This window comes from Leucoraja erinacea, chromosome 24 (genome assembly GCF_028641065.1).
Source record: "Leucoraja erinacea ecotype New England chromosome 24, Leri_hhj_1, whole genome shotgun sequence".
Classification (NCBI taxonomy): domain Eukaryota; kingdom Metazoa; phylum Chordata; class Chondrichthyes; order Rajiformes; family Rajidae; genus Leucoraja; species Leucoraja erinaceus.
The window spans coordinates 32,733,115-32,759,243 of NC_073400.1; the positions used below are offsets into that span (position 1 = coordinate 32,733,115).

Here is a 26,129-nt window from a genome sequence, read left to right on the forward strand (position 1 = left end):
CTGCTAGAACTTGTGAGACGATGTGCTTTAACCGCTGGGGCCAGCTTAAACAGGCAACTTTCTAAACCAGAGACCGGTACACCAGCAACACATACACACATTCAGCATTTAAAATGGAACATTTGGAATTGGACACACACAAGGTTTACGCATCGGCCAAAAACAGCAATTATTATTCATTAATTTCTCCAAATCAATAAATACGTTTGAAGTGAGTTACATAATGTTCAAATCTTATTTTCAGGATTTCAAATCTATGCACCATTTAAATCACCAACCTGAAGCATTGAAGCCATTTCTCCCTCTACAGATGCTGCCTGACCTGCGAGTATTCTCAGCGTAACCACTGGTAGCTTACTATTGGTAGTTGTTAATGTGAAACATACAGTGGTGGGAAATAAGTGAAAGGAATGATGAAGAGATTGATCATCACCGCATTTAATGAATGAATCTTCTGTGGTCTACAAGAACATTTCACCCAACGCGGTTCATTGGGACATTAGATTGTTGTCAAGGTTACAGGTGTACAATGGGTTCACTAGGTGGATAGTAATTGTGAACGGGATTAGGCGGTTGCCAGAACCTTCTTCGACAGCACGTTGAGGTCAGCGATACACTTGGCGATGCTCTCCTTCTCCTGAGAAGAGATAACACAGGTGAATGGCCACATTCTTCTAGTCAACTGCAAGACCACAGTGTTTAGAAAGTCAACAGGATGTGACAATGGACTGACAAACTTGGAGAGAAGGTGCCGGCCCATTTTGAGTTAGCCGTTATAAAGAGATGCAAGGCCAAAAATGGCTTAATAATGGCAAAAAAAACTAAATTCTGGAAAAATGCACCCACACTGACGATCAAAATGTGGATTTCAAATATGTGGGAAATATTACACCTTCAAGATATGAGATTCGTCCTTTCAGGCAAATCAGAGCAATTCTTAAAGATTTGGTCTCCATTTCTCGACTTATTACAAGCATGTGGTGCAACACAACCTTAGAAATTAAGTCTTTCAGAACCGGGTGGGAGGTGGGTAAAGATATGAAGGAGGCACATCCCATATTTCAATGTCCATCTCTTTTCTCTCTCCTATTCTATTTATTTTTGCTTAGAGCACATCACCTTTTCTTTTTCGAGCTAAATAATATTTTCTCTCTCTCTATATATATATATATATTTCTTGCTTTTCATATCTTTTTTTCTCTACTATTAAATTTAAAATAAGTTGTACATTAAATGGAATATGCTATTCATGTAGTATATTATTGTACATCACTTCAATAAAAATATTTATTAAAAAAAATAAAAAATAAAAAAGATGCGAGGCAAGCACAGTAACATCTAAAAGATGTTTAAGAAGGAACAGCAGATGCTGAAAAATCGTAGGTAGACAAAAGTGCTGGAGAAACTCAGCGGGTGCAGCAGCATCTATGGAGCGAAGGAAATAGGCAACAAAACCGTCCCGAAACGTCGCCTATTTCCTTCGCTCCATAGATGCTGCTGCACCCGCTGAGTTTCTGCAGCACTTTTGTCTAACATCTAACATATGTTTGGATGTGTGTATGATTAGTCAAAGAGTGATGCAGTGTGGAAACAGGCCCTTCAGCCCAACTTGCCCACACCTGCCAACGTGTCACAGCTACACTAGTCCCACCTGCCCACGCGCGCATGGTCCATATCCCTCCTATCCATGTCCTATCCATGTGCTGGTTTAGAGGGATTAGATTAGATTAGATTCATCTTTATTGTCATTGCACTTTTCCGTACAACGAAATGGTTTAACCTTGCAGTCATAACATAGAATAAATAACAAAACAGACACTCAACACAGTTTAAACATCCACCACAATGAGTCCACCAGGCACCTCCTCACTGTGATGGAAGGTGAAAGTCCCAAAGTCCTTGTCTCTTCCCTCCTTGCTCTCCCTCTGCGCTGGGCTAAACTGTGGGAAACAGGAATATCTTCGATGGGTTCCATGCTGTGTGGCTCTGTGACTGTGACCAGTACTGCAGGTGCACCAATATTGAAATCCCAGCCAACTAATTGACAGTGTAATGAGTGGCCACAGTAGATTGCAACAGCAACATCCCCCGTTAATAATGATATCCAACCCTTCCTTCAACGTACATTGGATGCAACAGGGATTAAGGGATGGAGAGACATTCAAGCCAGCACCGCCATTCAATGTGATCATGGCTGATCATCCACAATCAGTACCCCGTTCCTGCTTACTCCCCATATCCCTTGATTCCGTTATTCCAAAGAGCTAAATCTAACTCTCTCTTGAAAACATCCAGTGAATGGTCCTCCACCGCCGTCTGTGGCAGAGAATTCCACAGTTTCACAACTCTCTGGGTGGAAAAGTTTTTCCTCATCTCAGTAAACCCTCAGCAGCAATGGAGTTGATGCATTGTACAGGATTCCCTGCATCTGTTTTGGACCTGGGAGTTGGGAGGAGTCTGCTTGATTCAGGCATCATCCTGGTAAACCTCTTCTGCAGCCTCTCTAAAGCTTCCACATTGTTCCTGTAACGGGGGCCACCAGAACTGCACACAATCCACATACATCCCAGTCAAACCTGCAAGATGACTGCCTGACTGTTAGACCCAATGCCCCCATCAATGAAGGCACACATGCGTCCGTGCCCGTTGTGTACCGATTCTTGCGGATGAATTCAGCGATCGGATCGACACGTTGATCTGTCTCTGGCACTCACCTGCTGCGGTGAGATACTTTGGATCACACTCTTCTGCACCCAGTTGACCATGTGCTCCTGTGCCAGCCTGCGCTCCAGATGCTGCAGGCCCACCTGGTAGTCCAGCCGCTTCTTCACTGAATCGTACACCATGTGTAGACGCTCGCGGTGGTTAGTTTCCAGCATCATGGCCACGTTATTCTACAAACAAACAAACGGCAGCTCAGCAGCTTCCGGCCATGTCTTTGTTTGGATAAGACACAAAAGGCTGGAGTAACTCAGTGGGACAGGGGAGAAGGAATGGGTGACGTTTCTGGTCGAGACCCTGCTACAGATTGCATTTGTAATGTGCAGTCTTGTGCGTCTGCATTTGTGCCAGGACACTTTAGCCCTTGTTATAAACAGGTTTTTTTAACGTGTATATGCAGCTTAGCCGGGCAACAAGACCACCTCGTGTAGGAAGGAACTGCAGATGCTGGTTTGAACCGTAGACACATAGATGGTCTGAAGATGGGTCTCGACCCAAAACGTTTTTTTAACGTGTATATGCAGCTTAGCCAGGCAACAAGACCACCTCGTGTAGGAAGGAACTGCAGATGCTGGTTGAAGCTGTGTGATGATTACATCACATGGCAGTGGTTTTACCAATGGAACCCATGTCACAACTGGAAGTGTAGGTACACGTGGCATTGAAGCTGTGTTCAGTAACAGGATAGAATATGGAACAGTGGCGCAGCGGGTAGAGCTGCTGCCTCACAGCACCACCGACCCGGGTTCCATCCTGACCACGTGTGTTGGCTGCACCGAGTTTGTACATTCTCTCCGTGACCAGTGTCGGTTTTCTACAGGGGCTCCGGTTTCCTCCCACATTCCAAGGACGTGCAGGTTAATTGGATTCTGTAAATTGTCCTTAGTGTGTAGGATAGAGATAATATACGGGTGATCATTGGTCGGCGCAGACAATGTGGGCCGAAGGGCCTTATTTTCACGCTGTATCGCTAAACTAAACTCTACATTCAAACTAAAGACAGACACAAAATGCTGCACTAACTCCGCGGGTCAGGGAGCATTTCTGGAGAATGTGGATAGGTGACGTTTCACAACATTTTCTCCAGAAATGCTGCCTGACCTGCTGATTTATTTCGGAAATTTGTGGCTGTCTTTGGTATAAATCAGCGTCTTCAGTTCCTTTTCATTACAGTCAGACTAATATCTAAATGGAGTGAGATGCAGGTGAGCAAGCAGTCGACACAAAATGCTGGAGTAACTCAGCGGGACAGGCGGCATCTCTGGAGAGAAAGAATGGGTGACGTTTTGGGTCGAGACCTTTCTTCAGACCAGAAACATCCACCATTCCTTCTCTCCAGAGATGCTGCCTGACCCGCTGAGTTACTCCTGCTTTTTATGTCTATCTTCGGTTTAAACCAGCATCTGCAGTTCCTTCCTAAGCATTTCACAGTGGATTTGGTACATGAAGGACAGGAAGCCGCCGTCTACCATAAGGTAAGGGTGACCTGGACTACAAGAGGGTGCAGTGTAAGGTTACAAAGATGGGACTAGCCTAGATGGGGCATCTTGGTCAGCGTGGATGAGAAGCTGGTGCACCTTGGGTTGCTCCCGCTCAGTTACTCCAGCTTTTTGTGTCTCCCTTGGGATTAAACCAGCACCTGCAGTTCCTTCCTACACATTTCCTGAGCAGGTAGAAGGTGGATCTAGGCATTCTTGTGCAGAAACAGCAACAGGTAGCAGGTGGTTAGAAAGACAAGTGGCATGTTAGTCTTTGTGGCACGAGATTGGGGAATAGAAATAGAGGCAAAACAGGTGTAGCTGTTCAGGATTCAGTTTGTCACGGGGTGGGGACTGGAGGGGTTTGCTCTCTTATTTCTTATCTTGCACCTCCTCCATTACAATTCTCCACATGCTCAGCCCCTTGCGACAGACACTGTCTTACACTCACGATAGCGGGGCCAAGTCCTACTCTAAAGGGCCTGTCCCACTTACGCCATTTTTTCCGTCGACTTGCCGGCACCCGTCATAGTCGCAGCAGGTTGCTGAAAATGTTCAACATGTCGAAAATCCAGCGGCGAGCATAAAAAGGCACGACTACACACGACCATACAGGCATCAGTCACCCTGTGATGTCGCGTAAGTGGGACAGGCCCTTAACTCCGTTTACACCATTGCAGATGACACCGCCCTGGTGGAGCCGAACCTTGTCCATAGCACCACGCGTTTACCAAATGCCAAGTCATGAGGAATAGGAGCAGAATTAGGCCATTCGGCCCATCGTGTCTACTCCAGCATTCGATCATGGCTGATCTATCTCTCCCTGCTAACACCGTTCTCTCCATAACCCCTGACATCTGACGAGATCAGAACTTTGTCACAAGATCAGAGCGAGGGTGACAGAGAGATGACAGGACGTGCAAGAGGACACGTTGGTTACCCGTTTGGCATCGAAGAGGTGGTGTCGCCCGTCGATTCTCCACTGCTCTTTCTTCTCCTGTTCGATGGCATCGGCCAGGCCGGTTAGAGCGAGCTCCTTCACTTTCTGGGCCGTCTGGACCTTTTCCTATTGTTGTGATAAAAAAAAAAACATGCTAAAGTTCACAGCTAAATAATCCAGAAACGTGGGGCAGCGGCAGACACGCGTTCAATCCAGACTACGGGTGCTGTCTGTATGGAGTGTGTACGTTCTCCCCAGCACCACGTGGGTTTCCTCCGGGTGCTCCGGTTTCCACCCACATTCCCAGGACATGTGGATTTGTATTGGCTCCTGTAAATTGTCCCGAGTGAGGATAGAACAGGTGTACGGGTGATCGCTGGCCGGCCTGGACTTGATGGGCTGAAGGGCCTGTTTCAACCCTGTATTTCCAAACTAAACCAATCATCTTTTGCAAAAGTTTATGCTTAGTCAGAATATCTCTTTGAAGACAATTTCCTTACTGGACATATCTCTATGTGGTGCATTTAACGAAAGCCACTGACTTGTTTTCCAATAGTCATTCTTGTCCCGCGGGTTCTCCCAACATTCCTTATACAGATGGCAACTCGCAGTGTGTTTTTGGACAGTTGATCAGGACACAAACGTGCAGGGACAGACAATTTTGGATTGGGTTACTTTGCTAAATCTCATAAATACCTCATTCAACGAGTCAGCAAATTTCCCCACATCCTTCCCAAACTTCTTAACACCGTAAAGGATGACAATACCGATGGAGGCGGCAACAACGGTCTCGTGGTTGACGATGTAAATCTCCTTTGACAGGAGGTAAGTCAGCAGCCCGGTGCCGAACATGTACGGGCCTGGAATGCAAAGCAAATGCAAACTATTCAGGTGAGTTCATTGTCAAGTGTATCGAGCTACAGTGAAAAGCGTGTGTGGCGTGCTATCTCGGCAGCAGAAAGGTTGGAGCATGATTACAATCGAGAGTAGACAAAAATGCTGGAGAAACTCAGCGGGTGAGGCAGCATCTATGGAGCGATGGAAAAGGTGATGTTTCGGGTCGAGACTCTTCCTCAGACTGATACGGGGGTGGAGGGGGGCTGAAAGAAGAAAGGAAGAGGCGGAGACAGTGGGCTGTGGGAGAGCTGGGAAGGGGGAAGAGAAGGAGGGAGAAAGCAAGGGCTACCTGAAATGAAAGGACTACCTGAACTCACTGTGGTGGATGTTAATTTGTGTTTATTGTGTGTTTTGTCATTTTTACTATATGTAGAACTGCAAGGCAACTAAATTTCTTTCAGACCGCAAGGTCTGAATGACAATAACGGCTATTTGTTACTTGTTACTTGTTTGAGGTCAATGTTCATACCGCTGGGGTGTAAACTACCCAAGCGAAATATGAGGTGCTGCTCCTCCAATTTACGATGGGCCTCACTCTGGCCATGGAGGAGGCCCAGGACAGAAAGGTCGGATTCAGAATGGAGGGGAGTTGAAGTGCTGGGGCACCGGGATATTAGGTTGGTTGTTGCGAACTGAGCGGAGGAATATTCACCGTGTATAGACACATGATAAGGGAATAACATCTAGAGCAAGGTAAAGCCAGCAAAGTCTGATCACCTTAGTCTGAGGGTCACCAAAGAGATAGAGACAGTAGTTCAGGACTGCTCTCAGACCCCTGCTTTGAACCTGGAAACATTATTGTTGCTGCAGGTGCAGGCATTAAGTCCAAAGTGTATTTAAATAAAAGTGCCAGTCGACACTGACAAACTTTGGGGTTATTTTTACAAACAACACTTGTAATAAATGACACTTTACAGTTTTGAAAAAAATCCTCAGATGGCCCAACATCAAAATATATTGGCCATACTCACACATCAGCAAGGTAAGCAAAGGCAGGTACGGCAGGAAGGCTCACGGCATGTTGGCCTTCGATGGAAGAGGATTTGAGTTTAGGAGCAAGGAGGTCCTACTGCAGTTGTACAGGGCCCTGGTGAGACTGCAACTGGAGTATTGTGTGCAGTTTTGGTCTCCTAATTTGTAGGACATTATTGCTATTGAGGGAGTACAGAGAAGGTTCACCAAGTTAATTCCCAGGATGGCAGGACTGACATATGATGAAATAATGGGTCAACAACTGGGCTTGTATTCACTGGAATTTAGAAGTATGAGAGGGGATCTTATAGAAACACATAAAATTCTTAAAGGATTGGACAAAATGCTGGAGTAACTCAGCGGGTGAGGCAGCATCTCTGGAGTGAAGGAATGGGAAAAGTTTCGAGTCGAGATCCTTCTTCAGACAAATATACAAATACAAATGTATTCTCTGCATATATTATTCGAGTCATTTCTACAAAGCCAATAGTTTGCATTCCTTCTCTCCAGAGATGCTGCCTGCCCCACAAAGTTACCCCCAGCTTGTTGTGTCTATTTTCAGTTTAAACCCACATCTGCAGTTCCTCCCTACACTATTACATTAGAAGTCTGCATGCATCGTCCACAGAATGAATAAAGCAACTTTGGAAGCAGGGGAACAGACCAAACACCAATCAAGTTTGCAGCGCTATTCGGCACTGACCTGTCACTCCAGTTTTGGGGTAAAGGAATTGGAAGAATTCCTCTGGAATGAGACCAAAGCGGACCTTGCCTCCTTCCTCGGGAAGAGGGGGCAACGGTGCCCGGCTCTGACTGCTGCCATGGAAACTCTTGCTTATCGCCACAAAACTGCAACAATAAAGAGAGCAGATTTCATTGTGAAGTTAGCAAATTGCTGCAGCATAAGATACGGTTTTGAGGTGTATAAAATAATGAAAGGAATAGATCGGGTAGATGCACAGGGTCGCTTTCCCAGAGTAGATCAATCGAGGACCAGAGGACTTAAGTTTAAAGTGAGGGAGAAAAGATTTAATAGGAATCTGAGATAGACAAAAATTCTGGAGAAACTCAGCGGGGGAGGCAGCATCTATGGAGTGAAGGAATAGGCGACGTTTCTGGTCCAAGGGTCAAAGACCCGGAAGGGTCTCGACCCGAAACATCACCTATTCCGTCGCCCCATAGATGCTGCCTCACCTGCTGAGTTTCTCCAGCATTTTTGTCTACCTTCGATTTTTCCAGCATCTGCAGTTCCTTCTTAAACATAGGAATCTGAGGGGTAACTTTTTCACACAAAGGGTGGTGGGTGTATGGAACAAGCTGCCGGAGGAAGTAGTTGAGGCTGGGACTAGTTTAAGAAATCGTTAGACAGGTACATGGATAGGACAGGTTTGGAGGGATATGGACCAAACACAGGCAGATGGGACTAGTGTAGCTGAGACATGTTGGCTGGCGTGGGCAAGTGGGCCGAAGGGCCTGTTTCCACGCTGTGTCATTCTGACATTTATTTTACAACATTATAATTGTATTCCTACTTCAAGAACAAAGAATCATCCTCAATATTTGATCTTTATTTCAAATTATTGACGTAAAAGAGACCAATGGCAAAAATATCTTTGAAAATGTGGAAACTAAAACAATGAAATAGAAAATACATAAAATTAGTTTAGGGAACAAATTATTCCAAACACAGATGAGGGGCTGAGGCAGAGGTTTCACCTACCTTGTGCTGATCGGGGCCGATGTCTTCAGAAAAGACCCTGAAAACAAACCAGACATAAATTCTTAATTCTTAAATAAATGAGTTAGTAAAACCCACTAAGATTTGTTGTAATGGTTCAACGGGAGGGTAGCTACAAGGAGATAAATGCGAATGGTTGTTTCTTAATTCCTATGTGGGTGATTTGGGCCGTTCCACACCGCATGTGTGGGTGATTTAGGCTGTCAGGTAGTAGAGCTGCTGCCTCACCACACCAGAGACCTGGGTTCAATCCTGACCTTGTGTGCTGTCTGTATGGACTTGGCACGTTCTCCCCGTGACCGCGTGGGTTTTCTCCGGGTGTTCCGGATTCCTCCCACACTCCAAAGACGTACAGGTTTGTAGGATATTGGCTTTGGTAAAATTGTAAATTGTCCCGTGTGTAGGATAGTGTTAGTGTGCGGGGATCGCTGGTCGACATGGGCTCAGTGGGCCGAAGGGCTTGTTTCCATGGTGTATCTCTAAACTAAATAAATACTTTTAGTCCATGTGTAAAATGAAGCCGTTCCTGACCCAGAGATTTCTCCGAGGTTTCACTGCAGAGAAGATGCTCTTCAGAAACCTCCCTCCCACTTCAAGTAAGCATTAATCTTAACCAACAGCCTTATAACAGATCTAGTCTCAATATAGCCGTGCTTTAATCACAGTATTGTGTGTGACCCCAGCATCCTTCATTATGTTTCTCACTGGTGCGCTGCATCTACTGATAGTTTCTCGCTGAAGTGGAACCAATCTACAAGACAAATAGGGAACTGTTCCAGCTTCACCACCTCTACTCTATGACCAAGGGCATCCCGTTATCAGTTGTCGTGGACCCTGGGATGTGCAGGTAATCCTGGTGCACGTGTGGGGAGTGAACTCCAACTTAATGTTCATTCCTTAACTGAACGGAATGTGAACGCACCCAATCATTAACTTCCACAAGCCATGTGTAGGAAGGAACTGCAGATGCTGGTTTAAACCAGCGATAGAAACACAAAGTTGGAGTAACTCAGCGGGACAGGCAGCATCTTTGGAGAGAAGGAATGGGTGATGTTTCGGGTTGTCACCCATTCCTTCTTTCCTGAGATGCTGCCTGTCCTGCTGAGTTACTCTAGCATTCTGTGTTTTCCACAAGCTACGTTTCCCAAAGTACAACACATACCAATATTGACACCGCATTTGTTTCTAGCTCCCTATTTTAATTCTGGGATGCCACATCTCAATCCTTCAGATAGAAGATATCCCAGCAGATGTATAGATAGTTTCTGAAAAATTGTAATCATTATTTGTGTGCTGTAATCAGAAACTAACTTTCCCCCTTTATTACTGAGAGAACATAGCTGGTACAGACCCTTCGGCCCACAATGTCCATGCCAAACAAGATGCCAAGACGAACTCTTATCTGCCTGCATACTATCCATATCCCTTCATTCCTTTCATTTCTAAAATCCATTTAAACACCACTGTTGGTCTGCCTCCTCCACCACCACATTCTGTGTGAAACCATACCGTTAAACTTTGCCGCTCTCACCTCAAAGCTGTGCCCTCTAGTCTTCGACATTTCCACCCTGGGGAAACGCTCCATCTATCCTACCTCTGTCCCCTTTTGCATGTCTATCTAACGTCCAATGTTAGCCTTGTTCTGAATAAAGGTTGTTGACCCGACATTGATCCTCTCTCCGCAAACGCTGCTGAGTACTTCCAACATTTCTGTGTGTGTTACGAGTGTGTGTGTTTTAGGGTGTGTGTGTTTAGTGTGTGTGTGTTTAATGTGTGTATGTGTTTAGTGTGTGTGTTTAGTGTGTGTGTGTGTATGTGTGTGTGTGTGTGTGTGTGTTTAATGTGTGTATGTGTTTAGTGTGTGTGTTTAGTGTGTGTGTGTTTAGTGTGTGTATGTGTGTGTGTGTGTGTGTGTGTGTGTTTAGTGTGTGTATGTGTGTGTGTGTGTGTGTGTGTGTGTTTAGTGTGTGTGTGTGTGTGTGTGTGTGTGTTTAGTGTGTGCGTTTTCCAGCATTTCTTGCAGTACTTCCAGCATTTCCGTGTGTGTGTTTTTTAGTGCAAATTTCCAGCCGTTCCCCACCCACCCCCACGGGTTTACATTGCCGGCTCCTGTCAGCTTCCAGTGAATAACCGGGCTGAGGGCTTCAAGGTCGAGACCCCGACCCCGACCTCCCCTCGCCTCGCCCCGGCCCGGTCCCTCCCTCCCTCCCTCGGACCCCAGTTCACTCCCCGGCCTCGGTTCCTTCACTCAAGGCCCCGCGCTCGCTTCCCACCCGAGGGCCCGGTTCCCTCCACCGGCTCGAACCCTGGCCCCGGTCGGGACCCTTACCGGAGGCGATGGCGGCGCGGGCCAACATGGTGTGGTGTGTGTGTGTGTGTGTGTGGAGGAGCTGATGCCGGTGCCTGGGGCGGAGCGGGGTGTGCCGGTGTCCCGCTCTATCTCTCTCCTCCCGCCGACCTCCAAACCAACCAAGATGGCGGCGCCGGGTCGGGAGGGGGCGGGGAGCGGGTGACGCGGTGACGTGATGACGCGGTGACGCCGGGTCGGGGCGGGCTGGAACTGGGGGCGGGGTCAGGGTGACGCGATGACGTGATGACGCGATGACGCCGGGTCGGGGCGGGCTGGGACTGGAGGCGGGGTGAGGGTCAGTGATGACGCGGTGACGCAGCGACGCAGCGGCAAGATGGCGGCGATGGAGGAGGCGGTGGCGGCGCTCGAGCTGCAGCTGGAGGCAGCGCGGTACCGGGCCGGTGTGGGGGGGGGACACGACACACGGACACGGTGGGGGGACACGAGGGGGGTGTGAGGGGAGAGACGGGGACCGCTGAGGGAGGGGGGAAGACTTAGACACAGACGGAGACAGACAGAGAGAGACACGAGGGGGAGAGGGGGGGACGGTTGAGGGAGAGGGGGGGATATGAGGGGGGGGGGGAGACACAGACAGGGAGAGGGAGACACGAGGGGGGGACGGGAACCGCTGAGGAAGGGGAGAAATGGAGGGGGGGGGGAAGGGTACAAGACATATGTTCGTTCTTCCCCCCGCACAATTAAAGCATGGAATAATCAATCTCCACCCTACTATAGTTACCCAACCAGATGCAACTACATTTAAAGTAGCTCTTTCTTCCCAATAACCCTTTCTGGCTTCAGTCCTCCCTCCCCAACCTCCAGTTTAAATTCCATTTGGAATATTTTGGAGGACCAAGAACCGGCCCGGCGAGGGAAACGTGGGGTTGAGGGTGGAGATAGAGGGGAGGGAGGGAGAGAGGGTGAGGGGGATCTCAGAGAGAGTGTGTGTGTATTGAGGGGGAATAGGGAATCTGGAGTGGGAGGTTGGGAGTGGGGATCTGGGAGAGACTAGGGGAGTTTGGGGTAGAGAAGGGAGGGCGAGAGTGGAGCAGGAGAGGATCACTAGCATCTTGAACATTGCCTTCATAGAGCAGCAAGTATTTGGGACAAGAAGACTTAGTCCTCATTGTTTTGTCGTTGCAACTCTCACGTGGTTTATTCTGCTCAACTTCACAGAAATGTTTCATCTTTCACCGTTGAGAAGATTAGATTTATTTTCACCTTCACACACAATAGTCGGTTTTGAAAACAAGCAATGTGCATGAATTGTTCACTGCTCTTAACTTTTATGAGCGTGCATGTAAATGTTTGTCTTTACAACGGTTAATATACTTTCATTATAAGTCTGTTGGTTTGTTGCGGTGCAGAGGTCGAGCTGGCAGTTTAGATTCCCGGCTGTAATCGTTTGTTTGTCTGATCATCGTTACAGATGGAGCGATCTTGCTCGGAGCCTCAACGCTATCCGGGCGCAGTTGGTTAGGATCTATCTGGGTGTTCAAAGATCCGCTTAAAGCTCCAAATGAAAAGTTCTGTACGGTCAGTCTCCAGACTCAAGCAGGAGTGGTGGATGCATGCTGGGTCTCTGGCCGAGAAATCCTCGTCGCATCGGATTCAGGTGAGGATTAATTTTAATATTCAGCACAGTAAACCCTCGTTTTCACTGACCTGTTTATAACAGACACCACCGCCAGCCCACACAGCTTCATTGGCCACCAACACTACCTGTATTGAGGTGCACACAAAGTACTGGGGTAACTCAGCGGGTCAGGCAGCATCTCCGGAGAAAAGGATTAGGTGACGTTTTGGGTCGAGACCCATCTTCATACCGTGGAGTTTTGTACAAGCTTTGCTTTAATGTTTCAGGAGGAAAAAGGCACCTCTGTCAGTGCCATTCTTCCTCAGCGTAAAATTGATTGGGTCCAACACATGAAATGCCGTATATATTACACTGGAATATAGTGGACAATTGACAATAACGGCACCATTTCCCCATCTCCCACGGTCCGTCATCATGAGGGGCTACTGTATATTTAAACTTCGTACAGGAGAGTTCCAATTCAATCAAACTGGTGCAGCCCTATGCTGATTTATTTTGTTCTAGGATCGATACGGGTGCTGTCTGTACGCAGTTTGTACGTTCTCCCCGTGACCACATGGGTTTGTGGGTTAATTGGCCTGGTGTAGGTGTAAATTGTCCCTAGTGTGTGTAGGATAGTGTTAGTGTGCGTGGATCGCTGGTCAGCGGGGACTGAAGGGCCTGTTTCTGTGCTGTATATCTAAACTAAACCAGAAGTGACATGTTGACTTGATTGTGTTGTTTCTGGTGCAGGTGCGGTCGAGCTGTGGGGGGTGGTGGAGAGTGAGGGTCAGATGGTGAACAAATTCTGTAAATGTGAACACGACGACGTCGTTACTAAAGTCAGTGTTCTCTCGGGCGACACACAGGCCGTGAGCGGCAGCCTGGACTGCAGGTTGGTACTATCTCCTTCGTCTGTCCGACCCTGCATCTCCCCGTTGTGTGTCTCACTGGTACAGGTGTCCACTCGTCACTCCTCTCTGTCCTGTGAAGAATGAATGCCTGTGTGCTCCCCACCATTCACCGATCCCAAGATCTTTCCCAATTTCCTGACCTGAAAACGCCTGCCTCTCTGCAATTCTGGCCACTTGTTGCCAGTCTGTGGAATTCTCTGCCTCAGAGGGCGGTGGAGGCAGGTTCTCTGGATGCTTTCAAGAGGGAGCTAGATAGGGCTCTTAAAGATAGCGGAGTCGGGGGATATGGGGAGAAGACAGGAACGGGGTACTGATTGGGGATGATCACATTGAATGGTGGTGCTGGCTCGAAGGGCCGAATGGCCTACTCCTGCACCTATTATCTATTGTTCACCTCCCAATTGAACCGTTCCACTGTGGATGGCTGGGTTAGGTTTGTTCTCGCCACGTGTACTAATGCACAATGAGAAGCTTTGTTCTTTGCAACCCGATCAGATAATATTGTACATCAATACAATCAAGCCAAACATGTACAAAGGGCGGAGCGATGTGGAAGATACAGAGTGCCGTGCCATTAGCTGCAAAAACTCTTGTGAAGCTTCTTCCCTGAACCCTCCACCTTTCTCCTTTAACTTGCTCCATCAGCCTTCCTCTTTATTAATGGAACAGCTCAGCGTAGGAGCCCCCCGCCCCCCCCCCCACAATGTCCGTGCTAAACTAATCACCTCTGCCTGCACGTGATCCAAATCCCTCCATTCCCTGCACGTCCACGTGTCTATCTAAAGCTCTCTTATACTCCACTATCGTATCGACCTTTACCACCAGTGTTAGCCACCCACCACTCTTTGTGTAAAGACAGTACTAACTGCACACATCTGCTTTAAATGTGTTTGCACATGTCCTGCTTCGTATACATATCCTAATAATTAGTCCACGTGTGCATTCAGAAATTTGAAATGCCGTTTTTATTTTTCCATATAATGGATTGTAAAAGGCAAATAATCTTAACAGTGAACCATGTGCAATTGCCCATCATTCACCCATTAATAATAGTATAGCTATGATCAACTGCTGAAAATAGTCTGAATTACCCAGGTTTTGGCTCGCTTTGTAATAACTCGGCACTTTGATTTGTTAGTGTGAAGGTTTGGGACCTGGAGCAGAAGACCGTGCTGAACTCTTACCAAGGTGAGCAACGACAGGAATAAGATGGTTTGGTCTGTCGCACGCACATGCCACACACACATGCACGCAGGTGCGCGCGCACACACTCACTCGCCCACACACACACACACGCTGCCTTCTGTGGCAGAGAATTCCACATATTCACAACTCTCTGGGTGAAATTCTCTGCCACAGAAGACAGTGGAGGCCAATTAACTGGATGTTTTTAAGAGAGAATTAGATTTAGCTAAAGGGATATGGAGGGAAAAAGCAGGAACGGGGTACTGATTTTCGATGATCAGCCATGATCGTATTGAATTGCGGTGCTGGCTCGAATGGCCTACTGCACCTATTTTTCTATGTTTCTATAATAGATAAATTAACTTTTTCGCTCACAATTGTAATCAACCACCACGCCCTCAGCTAAGTACTGCATACACATGTGTATGTGTATACTAGACTTTGAGAAGTCAAAGACAATGTGTACTATTATCAGTGGGGAAATGTATAATTGCTGGTTCATTACACCCTACAAAAAACACAATGTTCCAACTTGTACTGATTATTAGATCTGATGGAGTCACAGAGTCATTCAGCAATGTTGTTATTGTATCTCCCATAGCTACGCCCTCTGGCAGCTTGTTCCATACACCCATCTAGTGTTGCCCCTCGGGTTCTTAGTAAATCTTTCCCCTCTGACCTTCAACCTATGCCCTGATGTAAAGTTCCGACCCGAAATACCACCTATTCCTTTTCACTGGAGATGCTGCCTGACCCACTGAGTTATTCCTGCAGTTTGTAACTAGCTTCGGTATAAACCAGCATCTGCAGTTCCTTCCTACACAAGGCAACATGTGTTGGTTTGAAACCTTCAGGAAAAAAGGTTCTGATGTGAACAGATTGTATACAAAGGGTGGTAGGTATATGGAACAAACTTCCAGAGGAGGTAGTTGAGGCAGGGACTAGCCCAACGTTTAAGAAACAGAGAGGTACAGGTTTGGAGGGATGTGGGCCAAACACAGGCAGGTGGGACAAGTTGGCTGGTTTGGACGAAGGGCCTGTTTCCATGCTGTATGACCTTGAACTGTGTTGACAATGATAGACCGGTATCACTTTGGTCAAGGATTAACACTGAATGCTTTCTATTGCAGCTCACTCGGGGTCTGTATCGTGTGTTGCTGCCTGCCCTGGCAATGTGAATCTATTCCTGTCCTGTGCTCAGGTCAGTTGGTGTCCATTTACTTATTATCTGTGAAGTCAGTCTGCCTTCAGTGCAATGCAGAAATGTTCCCTTAAAATGCAAACTGCAATGAATGTACAATCTTCTCCGAAAGTTCAACCTTGGTGATTCAAATCCATAAATAGAACAACAAGTTTCTAACGATGCAAGCCTCTTCTCTGTGCGTTTATAAGTGTAGATACACAGACAACTTGGAATAAAATGAATTAAAGTTTGCATTGAGAAAATGGATATTTTAAAGGAAAACCTTTTGGCAAAGGTTCCAGCCTTTTAGCAGAGTGCATTGGTAGGTTTTTGGAATCTCACCTCTTACTGTGAAACACGGCAGTGTGAAATGCTACCGTGAAAACTCGGGCCACAGTTGAGAATCTGAACCAATGTATTATTTACCTAAAGTATCATTAAGACACAATAGTTTAATTGGCATTTTGATGTCTGGAGTCAGTTCTTGACAGTTAACACATGATGAAGGGTATACTGCCACTGATAATACCCAACATTGTTTTCAGATTTAGTATTAGGTTTCAGTTTACGTTACATCCTGATTATTACAAAGAGATTACAGTAGTAGTGCAAAGTTATCGAATAACATCTTATTAAAAGTTCATTATTTCTTAGTACTTGAAGCTGTGGTTAGTAACATAAATGTTATAACGAGTTGTGTTAATATTAGTTTATCAGGGTTGTAGACTTGCATGTCTGACTATCAACCCCTGTATCAATGGAAGCTTCTTCCCCACAGCCATCAGGCTATTAAACTCGCAAACATCAAACAGACTGAACAATAACAGCCTATTGCACTTTATCTGTTCATTTATTGTGTAAATATATGATCTATGGTATATAGACACAGTGAACCTTTATCTCCTGTTCTGTATTATGTTTACATATTGTGTTGTGCTGCAGCAAGCAAGAATGTTGTTGTCCTATCTGGGACACATGACAATAAATAAACCCTCTTGCCTCTTGAGTAGATACTAATCCCTGACATTGTTTGTGATAGAGGTGATAACTTAGCAAGCGCTTTAAGTGAACCATCAACCTTTCTTGATTTGATTTTCCTCATTTAGGACAGGAGGCTTTTACTGTGGGACAGAAGAAATGCCAAACCAGCGCTGCGGATCGGTGCGTATCTTGCCTCCGTTTAGTGATGTCTGTGTTTCATCGATAGTAAATTCAACTTCAAGCTTTCTGTCCGCGGTTTATATTAGTCTGTGGTGTCTGATGGGCAGGTGGGCCGTTACACTATCTCCGTTGATGTGCGTTAAGAAACTATTCATGCAAACAGTCAAAAAATATGACATATATTTGTGCGCTGTCCATGTAACTATTTCCCACAGTTGCTGGCGATCACCTGAGTTACGGAGTTGTGTGCGTATAGGGTGTAAGCAGCCCTTCAGCCCAAACTAGTCTGTTCTATCCAGGTTTTAGAGCCAAACAAGTCTATGTAAACCCATCTCTTTTAAATCCTTCTCCTCTTTATCCTTTGTGTTCTACATACGTCTAACGTCACCCTTCAGTTTTAAAATGTCACATAGTACGCACCATTGATCGTATCCATCTTCAGCCTTCTCTGCTCCAGGGAAAACATTCCCAGCCTACTCAGCCTCTCCTTGTAACATCAAGCCCTCGAGTCCTGGCAACATCTTTTCTCCACTCTTTCCTTCCGCACTTAATGACATAAAACGTCACAGAAAGGAGACCATTTAGCTTTAGTTATTGTTGGTGCGTGAACTGATATACAGTGAGTACCCTTGTGCATGCTATCCCAATCAAATCAGTTAATGCTACATATAAATGTCATCAAGGAGAGCTCAAGTACAGTGGGTAGAATGAAGGGCAATAGCCAGAGTTCCCCTATATTGGGCCTGGTGTTTCTGAATCTTGGATCTGCAGATATTAGTGTATTTTTGAGAATTGCAGAAAAAATACCAAATATTCCTGGTGCAGGTTGTAGTAGTTGGGAACCATCGGTTGGTGTCAATGTTGGCTATTAAACGGCAAGGTGAAGCTGAGAAATGCCACCCAGGGAAGAGGGCATGTGTGGAATTCTAAGTTGAACTGTTGCAGTTGTTACTGTCTGTTTCTAAATGTTCCATCTGGTTCCAGACACGGAATTATCGCAGTGCTGCCCAACCACCGTCACATGGCACCCGCAAAACGAACAAGTCTTTGCCTTTGGTAATGTGTTCCTGCATCTTTAGTGTGTGTGTGTCTGTACGTGTGTGTGTCTGTACGTGTGTGTGTGTGTCTGTACGTGTGTGTGTGTGTGTCTGTACGTGTGTGTGTGTGTGTCTACGTGTGTGTGTGTGTATGTGTGTGTGTGTCTGTACGTGTGTGTGTGTGTGTCTGTACGTGTGTGTGTGTCTGTACGTGTGTGTGTGTGTGTGTCTGTACGTGTGTGTGTGTGTGTGTCTGTACGTGTGTGTGTGTGTCTACGTGTGTGTGTGTGTCTGTACGTGTGTGTGTGTCTGTACGTGTGTGTGTGTGTGTTTGTACATGTGTGTGTGTTTCTTTTCAACTAGTTCATAAAACTTGCAGGGGGCAGGGTTTAGTTTAGTGATACAGCGCGGAAACAGCCGAGTCAGTGATCCCCGCACACTAACACTATCCTAAAGGTTCAACGGTTTCTTTATTAGTGACATACCCATACTAGTGACAATTTACACTTACACCAAGCCAATTAACCTACAAACCTGCACGTCTTTGGAGTGTGGGAGGAAACCGAAGATCTCAGAGAAACCCCACGCGGTCATGGGGAGAACGTACAAACTCCGTACAGACAGCACCCGTAGTCGGTATCGAACCCGGGTCTCTGGCGCTGTGAGGCAGAAGCTCTACCCGCTGCTCCACCGTGCCACCCAATAGAGTAGGGTGTAAGACAGCCTGTTGCTAAACTGCCCAGAGGGATCACAAGCTGTGACATTTATTCCTGCCGCCTATAGATTGTCATTAAAACTTTCATTTTAATTTTAATTCCTCTCACTTTGTGTTAATTTTACTTAGGGTTGTGATCTATTTCCTCCAGTAAATCTGGGTGAGCACAAGTTAGACACCAATTCTATGAATGTTTTGTGTGCTAAATCAACTTCTCTTTTGAAAATTTAACAGGGACTGAGAATGGAATAGTTGGTGTGAGAAGCTTACAGAATCAGTCGGATTGCATTCAGAGCAGTATGGTTCATTCCCGGACTGTGTCTGACCTGCAGTATTCCTCACACAGGTGAGAACCGTGACAAAGTGTTGAATGACTCCTTACTGATTCAATAATGTCAACGTTAAAATACCTGTAACTTGCGCTGTTCTTGTCAGCCGGTGAGAGGAAGTTCTAGTGCAGGGTCAAGCCAGCCAGAGTCCAATCAAAGATAGTTCAAGCGTCACCAAAGAGGTAGATAGTAGATCGGCACCGCTCTCTGGTTGTGGCAGGATGATTCGGTTGCCAGATAAACAGCTGGGAAGAAACTGTAGGTAGACAAAAGTGCTGGAGAAACTCATCAGGTGCAGCAGCATCTATGGGGCGAAGGAAATAGGCAACGTTTCCTATTTCCCTCGCTCCATAGATGCTGCTGCACCAGCTGAGTTTTTCCAGCATCTGCAGTTCCTTCTTGGGAACTTGGGAACAATGGGAAGAAACTGTCCCTGAATCTGGTGGTGTGAGTTTTCACACATCTGTACTTTTTCCCTGAGGGGAGAAGAGGGAGTGACCAGGGTGCGACTGGTCCTTGATGATGCTGCTGGCCTTGCCGGGGCAGCGTGATGTACAAATGGAGTCGATAAAAGGGAGGTTGGTTTGTGTGATGGTCCGGGCTGCGTCCACAATACGCTGCAATTTCTTGCATTGAGCTGTTCCCAGACCAAGCTGTGATGCATCCCGATAAAATGCTTTCTATGGCGCATCTGTAGAAGTTGGTGAGAGTTGTCGGGGACATGCCCAACTTCCTAAACATTCTCAGCAAGACTCGAGTAAATCAGTGGCATTATACAGTTTTGTGATATTATTCTGATGCATTCGCGCCTTAAACTTCAAAACATAGACAATAGGTGCAGGAGTGGGCCATTCGGCCCTTCGAGCCAGCACCGCCATTCAATATGATCATGGCTGATCATCCCCAATCAGTACCCCGTTCCTGCCTTCCCCCCATATCCCTTGATTCCATTAGCCCTAAGAGCAAAATCTGACTCTCTTTTAACCATCCAGTGAATTGGCCTCCACTGCCTTCAGTGGCGGAGAATTCCACAGATTCACAACTCTCTGGGTGAGGGTCGCCTGGCCTGGCGTTGCCTGGGATGGGATAGGAGCCACCTTGGGCTGGGCTAGTACTTCAGAACAGTGACGTCCCATCAACAACGTGTAACTTCTCTACTGTGGTTTAATATCCTGAAATACACACACTCTACTTGTTCCGTTGAGATTAACTATCAGCTTGTAATAATTGAAGGTGGACACAAAATGCTGGAGTAACTCGACCCGAAACGTCACCCATTCCTTCTCTCCACAGATGCTGCCTGTCCCGCTGAGTTACTCCAGTGTTTTGTGTCTACCTTTGATTTAAACCAGCGTCTGCAGTTCTTTCATACACAACTTGTAATAATTGGTGGTAGACGGTCTCTAATGTCTGAGAGTGTGGGGTTGACTGATGTTTCCTTGGTGATTTTCAGCTCCCCTCTTTTGGCTTCAGTCAGTGAGGATTGTTCCCTGGCCGTCGTGGACACCAACCTGTCGGAAGTGTAAGTCACTTAAGAACCTGTTGCTTCAGCTGTATGAATATTGATTTAGAAAAATAGAAAATAGGTGCAGGAGGAGGCCATTCGGCCCTTCGAGCCAGCACCACCATTCATTGTGATCATGGCTGATCGTCCCCTATCAATAACCTGTGCCTGCCTTCTCCCCATATCCCTTGACTCCACTAGCCCCTAGAGCTCTATCTAACTCTCTTAAATCCATCCAGTGACTTGGCCTCCACTGCGCTCTGTGGCAGGGAATTCCATAACTTCACAACTCTCTGGGTGAAATTTTTTTTTCTCCCCTTAGTCTTAAATGACCTCTCCTTTATTCTAAGACTGTGTTTCTGGACTCCCCCCAACATTGGGAACATTTTTCCTGCATCTAGCTTGTCCAGTCCTTTTATAATTTTATATGTTTGTATGTTTTATATGAAGTTTTCTCCAATTTCAAGTAACCCTTGCATCCCCTCCCTCTCCATCCCTCCCCCACCCAAGTCATACCAGCTTCAAAGTCGTCTTGTTGAGTCTTATTGTCTCTTCAAGGGCCTGTCCCACTGTACAAGGTAATTCAAGAGTTCTCCCGAGTTTTCCCCTGATTCGAACTCGGAGAATGTCCGTAGCGGGTCTGTAGGAGTTCGTGGATGTCCCGTAGCGGCTCGTACGAGTAACGGTAGGTACTCGGGGAAATCCGGTAATCTCGTGACGTTTTTGCAACACTGAAAAATATCCACGAGTAAAAAAATACCCGTGATGAAAAAATGTTTTACTTTTTACTCGTACGAGCCGCTACGGGACATCCACGAACTCCTACGGACCCTTCACGGACATTCTCCGAGTTCGAATCGGGGAAAACTCGGAAGAACTCTCGAATTACCTCGTACAGTGGGACAGGCCCTTAACTCGTTCTTACCTAGTCCACAACTAACAATGGCCAGTTTCCTTTGTCATTATTACCGTTTTGCATGTCTTTCATTCATTAGTTCGTTATCTCTCGACATCACCGTCTATATCTCTTGTTTCCCTCTCTCCTGACTCTCGGTCTGAAGAAGGGACTTGTATATACTGGTTCTATTCTGTAGTTTTGTTACAGAGATAGGTTGAATAAGTTAGGTCTTTATTCTCTGGAGCGCAGAAGGTTAAGGGGGGACCTGATAGAGGTCTTTAAAATGATGAGAGGGATAGACAGAGTTGATGTGGACAAGCTTTTCCCTTTGAGAATAGGGAAGATTCAAACAAGAGGACATGACTTCAGAATTAAGGGACAGAAGTTTAGGGGTAATATGAGGGGGGAACTTCTTTACGCAGAGAGTGGTGGCGGTGTGGAATGAGCTCCCAGTGGAAGTGGTGGAGGCAGGTTCATTGGTATCATTTAAAAATAAATTGGATAGGCATATGGATGAGAAGGGAATGGAGGGTTATGGTACGAGTGCAGGCAGGTGGGACTAAGGGGAAAAAAATTTGTTCGGCATGGACTTGTAGGGCCGAGGTGGCCTGTTTCCGTGCTGTAATTGTTATATGTTAATCCCGCAGACATTGCCACTTTCATTTCACTGCACATCTTGTATGTGTATGTCACAAATAAAGTTGACTTGACCCGAAACGTCACCCATTCCTTCTCTCCAGAGATGCCGTCTGTCCCGCTGAGTTACTCCAGCTTTTTGTGCATCTGCTGTTCCTTTCTGCACTCTTTAAAAATTCTGTTGCATTAACCACTTGCGTTTCCCATATATCGAAGCATCAAAAGTGATCCTTTGTTTGAAATTGTTTCTAGGTTCCGGAACAGGTCGCACACGGACTTCATCCGCAGTGTGTCCTGGTCACCGCTCAAGCCCAACCTGCTCACCACGGCAGGGTGGGACCACCAAGTGCTTCACCACACCGTCAACGTGGACAAGGGGGCAGTCAAGGCATGAGGGAGAAGAGGAGAAGGCAATGCTAGACGTAGAATCTTTATTTTGTACCTTTTCTATGACCGAGCTACATGTTTGCAGGTGCCCCCAAGCTGGGAGGAGACACAGGTGACGTGTCCTGACCATCACATCAGGGCTGGCGTTTCAACTATTCATAACTCTTCACATTTCTGCTTGCGGGAAGTTGGTTAGCCTCACCAGAAGTCTCTGTCTCTCCCCCCAGCACGTTCCAAACATGGAAACAAGGAACTGCAGATATACCAAAGATGCTGGAGTAAATGCTCCAAGTGCTGGAGTACCTCGGCGTGCCGAGCAACATCTGTGGAGAATAATGGTGAGTGATGTTTCGGGGTCGGGACCCTTCTTCAGACTGATGGGTGAAGACCACTGCCTGAAGAAAGGCCCCAATCTGAACCATCACCCATCCTTTTCCTCCACAGATGCTGCCTGACCCGCTGAGTTACTCCAGCACTCTGTGACGTCACCTATCCATGTTCTCCACAGATGCTGCCTGACCCGCTGAGTTACTCCAGCACTCTGTGAAACGTCACCTATCCATGTTCTCCACAGATGCTGCCTGACCCACTAAGTTATGGTGCAGCAGCATCTATGGAGCTAAGGAAATAGGCAACGTTTCGGGCTGAAACCCTTCTGGAAATAGGCAACGTTTCGGGCCGAAACCCTTCCGGGTTTCGGCCCGAAACGTTACCTATTTCCTTAGCTCCATTGATGCTGCTGCACCCGCTGAGTTACTCCAGCACTCTGTGTCTATCTGAGTTCTATACGTGCGTGTGTGACAAGATCGGTACCTTATGTCAATGTTTGATTTATTTGGAAGTTGGGTGCAGTGCGGGTGGGAAAAGTGTTTGACAGTGTTATGGTTTACAACTTGTGATGTTCCCCAGAAATGCATTGGTGGCTGAGATACTGGGACCCCCCCCTTCTGTCTGTTTCATGTCAAGATTACAGCCACAGTAAAGGATTCGAGGAAAAAGTTCATTAAAACATGAGATGTACTTGTCGGTGTTTCCATTTTTTGTTTAATCCTTTGGAACATCGAACACTAACAGAGCAGAAACAGGCCATTCGGCCCATCGTGTCCGTGCTGAGCAGGATGCCAAGTCATAGGAGCAGTAGGCCATTCGGCCCATCAAGTCTACTCCGCCATTTAATCATGGCTGATCTATCTCTCCCTCCGAACCCATCCCCCTGCCTTCTCCCCATAACCCCTGACACCCGCACTAATCAAGAATCTATTTCTGCCTTTAAAATGTCCGCACCTGATGCATGTCCCTGCACATGTACACGCCTGTTAAATGCCCTAATGCTTCACACAGAGAGTGGTGAATCTCTGGAACTCTCTGCCACAGAAGGTAGTTGAGGCCACAGTTCATTGGCTATATTTAAGAGGGAGTTAGATGTGGCCCTTGTGGCTAAAGGGATCAGCGGGTATGGAGAGAAGGCAGGTACGGGATACTGAGTTGGATGATCAGCCATGATCATATTGAATGGCGGCGCAGGCTCGAAGGGCCAAATGGCCTCTACTCCTGCACCTATTTTCTATATTTCTCTGCCACTGTTGTATCTGCCTTCATCACCACCGCACCTGTTTCTGGTTCCCACCACACTCTAAAAATAACAATTGCACTGCACATCTGCTTTTAAACTTTGCCCCTCTCACCTTAAAAATCGTTGACAATTCTATCCTGGGAAAAAAGGTTCTGACTGTCCTCCCACCCCAGCACTCTGTGAAACGTCACCTATCCATGTTCTCCACAGATGCTGCCTGACCCGCTGAGTTACTCCAGCACTCTGTGAAACGTCACCTATCCATGTTCTCCACAGATGCTGCCTGACCCGCTGAGTTATGGTGCAGCAGCATCTATGGAGCTAAGGAAATAGGCAATGTTTCGGGCCGAAATCCTTCTGGAAATAGACAACGTTTCGGGCCGAAACCCTTTTGGGTTTCGGCCCGAAACGTTGCCTATTTCCTTAGCTCCATAGATGCTGCTGCACCCGCTGAGTTACTCCAGCACTCTGTGAAACGTCACCTATCCATGTTCTCCACAGATGCTGCCTGACCCACTGAGTTACTCCAGCACTCTGTGAAACGTCACCTATCCATGTTCTCCACAGATGCTGCCTGACCCACTGAGTTACTCCAGCACTCTGTGAAACGTCACCTATCCATGTTCTCCACAGATGCTGCCTGACCCAGAGTTACTCCAGCACTCTGTGTCTGTGTTCAGGTTTTGTGTTGTCGTGGTGTAAGAATGCAGAGCGTCTGTAGATGGCGCCGTAGGACAAGGCTCCATCCACAAGCTAGATAAGGAACTGCAGATGCTGGGCTCTTGATCAAAGCACAAAGTGCTGGAGGAATCGGGCATCCTCTAGAGAGGGAATGGAGAATCAGGACACAAAGTACTAGAGGAATCAGGCAGCCTCTAGAGAGGGAATGGAGAATCAGGACACAGGAGCTGGAATAACACCAGCGGGTCAGGCAGCAACTCTGGAGAACGTGTGTAGGTGACGGTTTGGGTCGGGGACTCTTCCTCAGACCCGAAAAGTCACCTATCAGTGTAGTGCAGGGGTGCTGCCTGATCTGCTGAGACACTCCAGCACTTTGGGTCTTTTTTTTTGTAAACCAAAATTTGTGTGGAAACAGGCCCTTCGGCCCAACTTGCCCACACTGGCCAACATGTCCCAGCTACACTAGTCCCACCTGGTCCATATCCCTCCAAACTTGTCCAATCCGTGTAGTTCTTAGTCTCCATGGAGCGGTACAGCACAGGAACATGATGCCATGTTAAACTAATCCCCTCTGCCTAAACGTGATCCATATCCCTCCATTCCCTGCATATCCATGTGCCTGTCCAAAAACCTATTATAGACAATAGCTGTAGGAGTAGGCCATTCGGCCCTTCGAACCAGCACCGCCCTTCAATGTGATCATGGCTGATCATCCCCGATCAGTACCCCGTTCCTGCCTTCTCCCCATATCCCCTGACTCCGCTATCTTTAAGAGCCCTATTTAGTTCTCTCTTGAAAGCATCCAGACAACCTGCCTCCACCGCCCTCTGAGGAAGAAAATTCCACAGACTCACAACTCTCTGTGAGAAAAAGTTTTTCCTCGTCTCCGTTCTTAATGGCCGACCCCTTACTCTTAAACTGATTATTAAACACCACTCACTGCCTCCAGCACCACCCCTGGCAGCTCGTTCCAAGCACCCAGCACCCTCTGTGTGAAATAAAACTTGCCCCGCACATCTTCTTTCAACTTTCCCTCTCTCACCTTCATGCCATTCCCCCCAGTCCTTGACATTTCCACACTGGAGACAAGGTTCTGACTGTCTACCCTATCTATGCTTCAGGCAGTTAACATTGAAAGAAACTTTGCTCAGTATTCCGCAGATTCAGTTTGTTACTGGTTTTCCTGCATTCAGCTGCGTACAGACCCATCTAGTGGTCTCTTCTTGTGAATGAAACATAAATAAAACCAAAGGA

At 46.8% G+C, this 26,129-nt stretch overlaps 2 protein-coding genes across 2 annotated transcripts; one reads left to right on the forward strand and one right to left on the reverse strand.

Moving 5' to 3' along the window:
- Positions 1-422: 422 nt before the first annotated feature.
- atp5pb (ATP synthase peripheral stalk-membrane subunit b) lies at positions 423-11,222 on the reverse strand. The gene is made up of 7 exons (XM_055655068.1): positions 11,076-11,222; positions 8,729-8,765; positions 7,712-7,857; positions 5,836-5,999; positions 5,140-5,265; positions 2,715-2,894; positions 423-637 (listed from the first exon to the last, which is right to left on the reverse strand). The coding sequence occupies exons 1-7, from the start codon at positions 11,101-11,103 to the stop codon at positions 566-568; spliced, it is 753 nt and encodes a 250-aa protein (XP_055511043.1). The 5' UTR covers positions 11,104-11,222; the 3' UTR covers positions 423-565.
- Positions 11,223-11,366: 144 nt separating this feature from the next.
- Positions 11,367-23,117, forward strand: LOC129708959 (methylosome protein 50-like). Its single transcript, XM_055655056.1, has 10 exons — positions 11,367-11,497; positions 12,526-12,711; positions 13,426-13,567; positions 14,725-14,774; positions 15,902-15,972; positions 17,061-17,115; positions 18,100-18,171; positions 19,102-19,213; positions 20,650-20,718; positions 22,487-23,117. The coding sequence occupies exons 1-10, from the start codon at positions 11,431-11,433 to the stop codon at positions 22,626-22,628; spliced, it is 966 nt and encodes a 321-aa protein (XP_055511031.1). The 5' UTR covers positions 11,367-11,430; the 3' UTR covers positions 22,629-23,117.
- Positions 23,118-26,129: the final 3,012 nt, after the last annotated feature.

What these genes read in the sequence shown, in the direction of transcription:
- LOC129708959 (XM_055655056.1), top strand. Translation starts at nt 11,431, where the DNA reads ATGGCGGCGATGGAGGAGGCGGTGGCGGCGCTCGAGCTGCAGCTGGAG. An exon ending in CGAACAAGTCTTTGCCTTTG is followed by an intron (nt 18,172 to 19,101) that starts GTAATGTGTTCC and finishes AAAATTTAACAG; the next exon opens with GGACTGAGAATGGAATAGTT. An exon ending in GACACCAACCTGTCGGAAGT is followed by an intron (nt 20,719 to 22,486) that starts GTAAGTCACTTA and finishes AATTGTTTCTAG; the next exon opens with GTTCCGGAACAGGTCGCACA.
- atp5pb (XM_055655068.1), bottom strand. Translation starts at nt 11,103, where the DNA reads ATGTTGGCCCGCGCCGCCATCGCCTCCG. An exon ending in CCGCGCCGCCATCGCCTCCG is followed by an intron (nt 8,766 to 11,075) that starts GTAAGGGTCCCG and finishes GTTTGTTTTCAG; the next exon opens with GGTCTTTTCTGAAGACATCG. An exon ending in CCCCAAAACTGGAGTGACAG is followed by an intron (nt 6,000 to 7,711) that starts GTCAGTGCCGAA and finishes TTTGCATTCCAG; the next exon opens with GCCCGTACATGTTCGGCACC.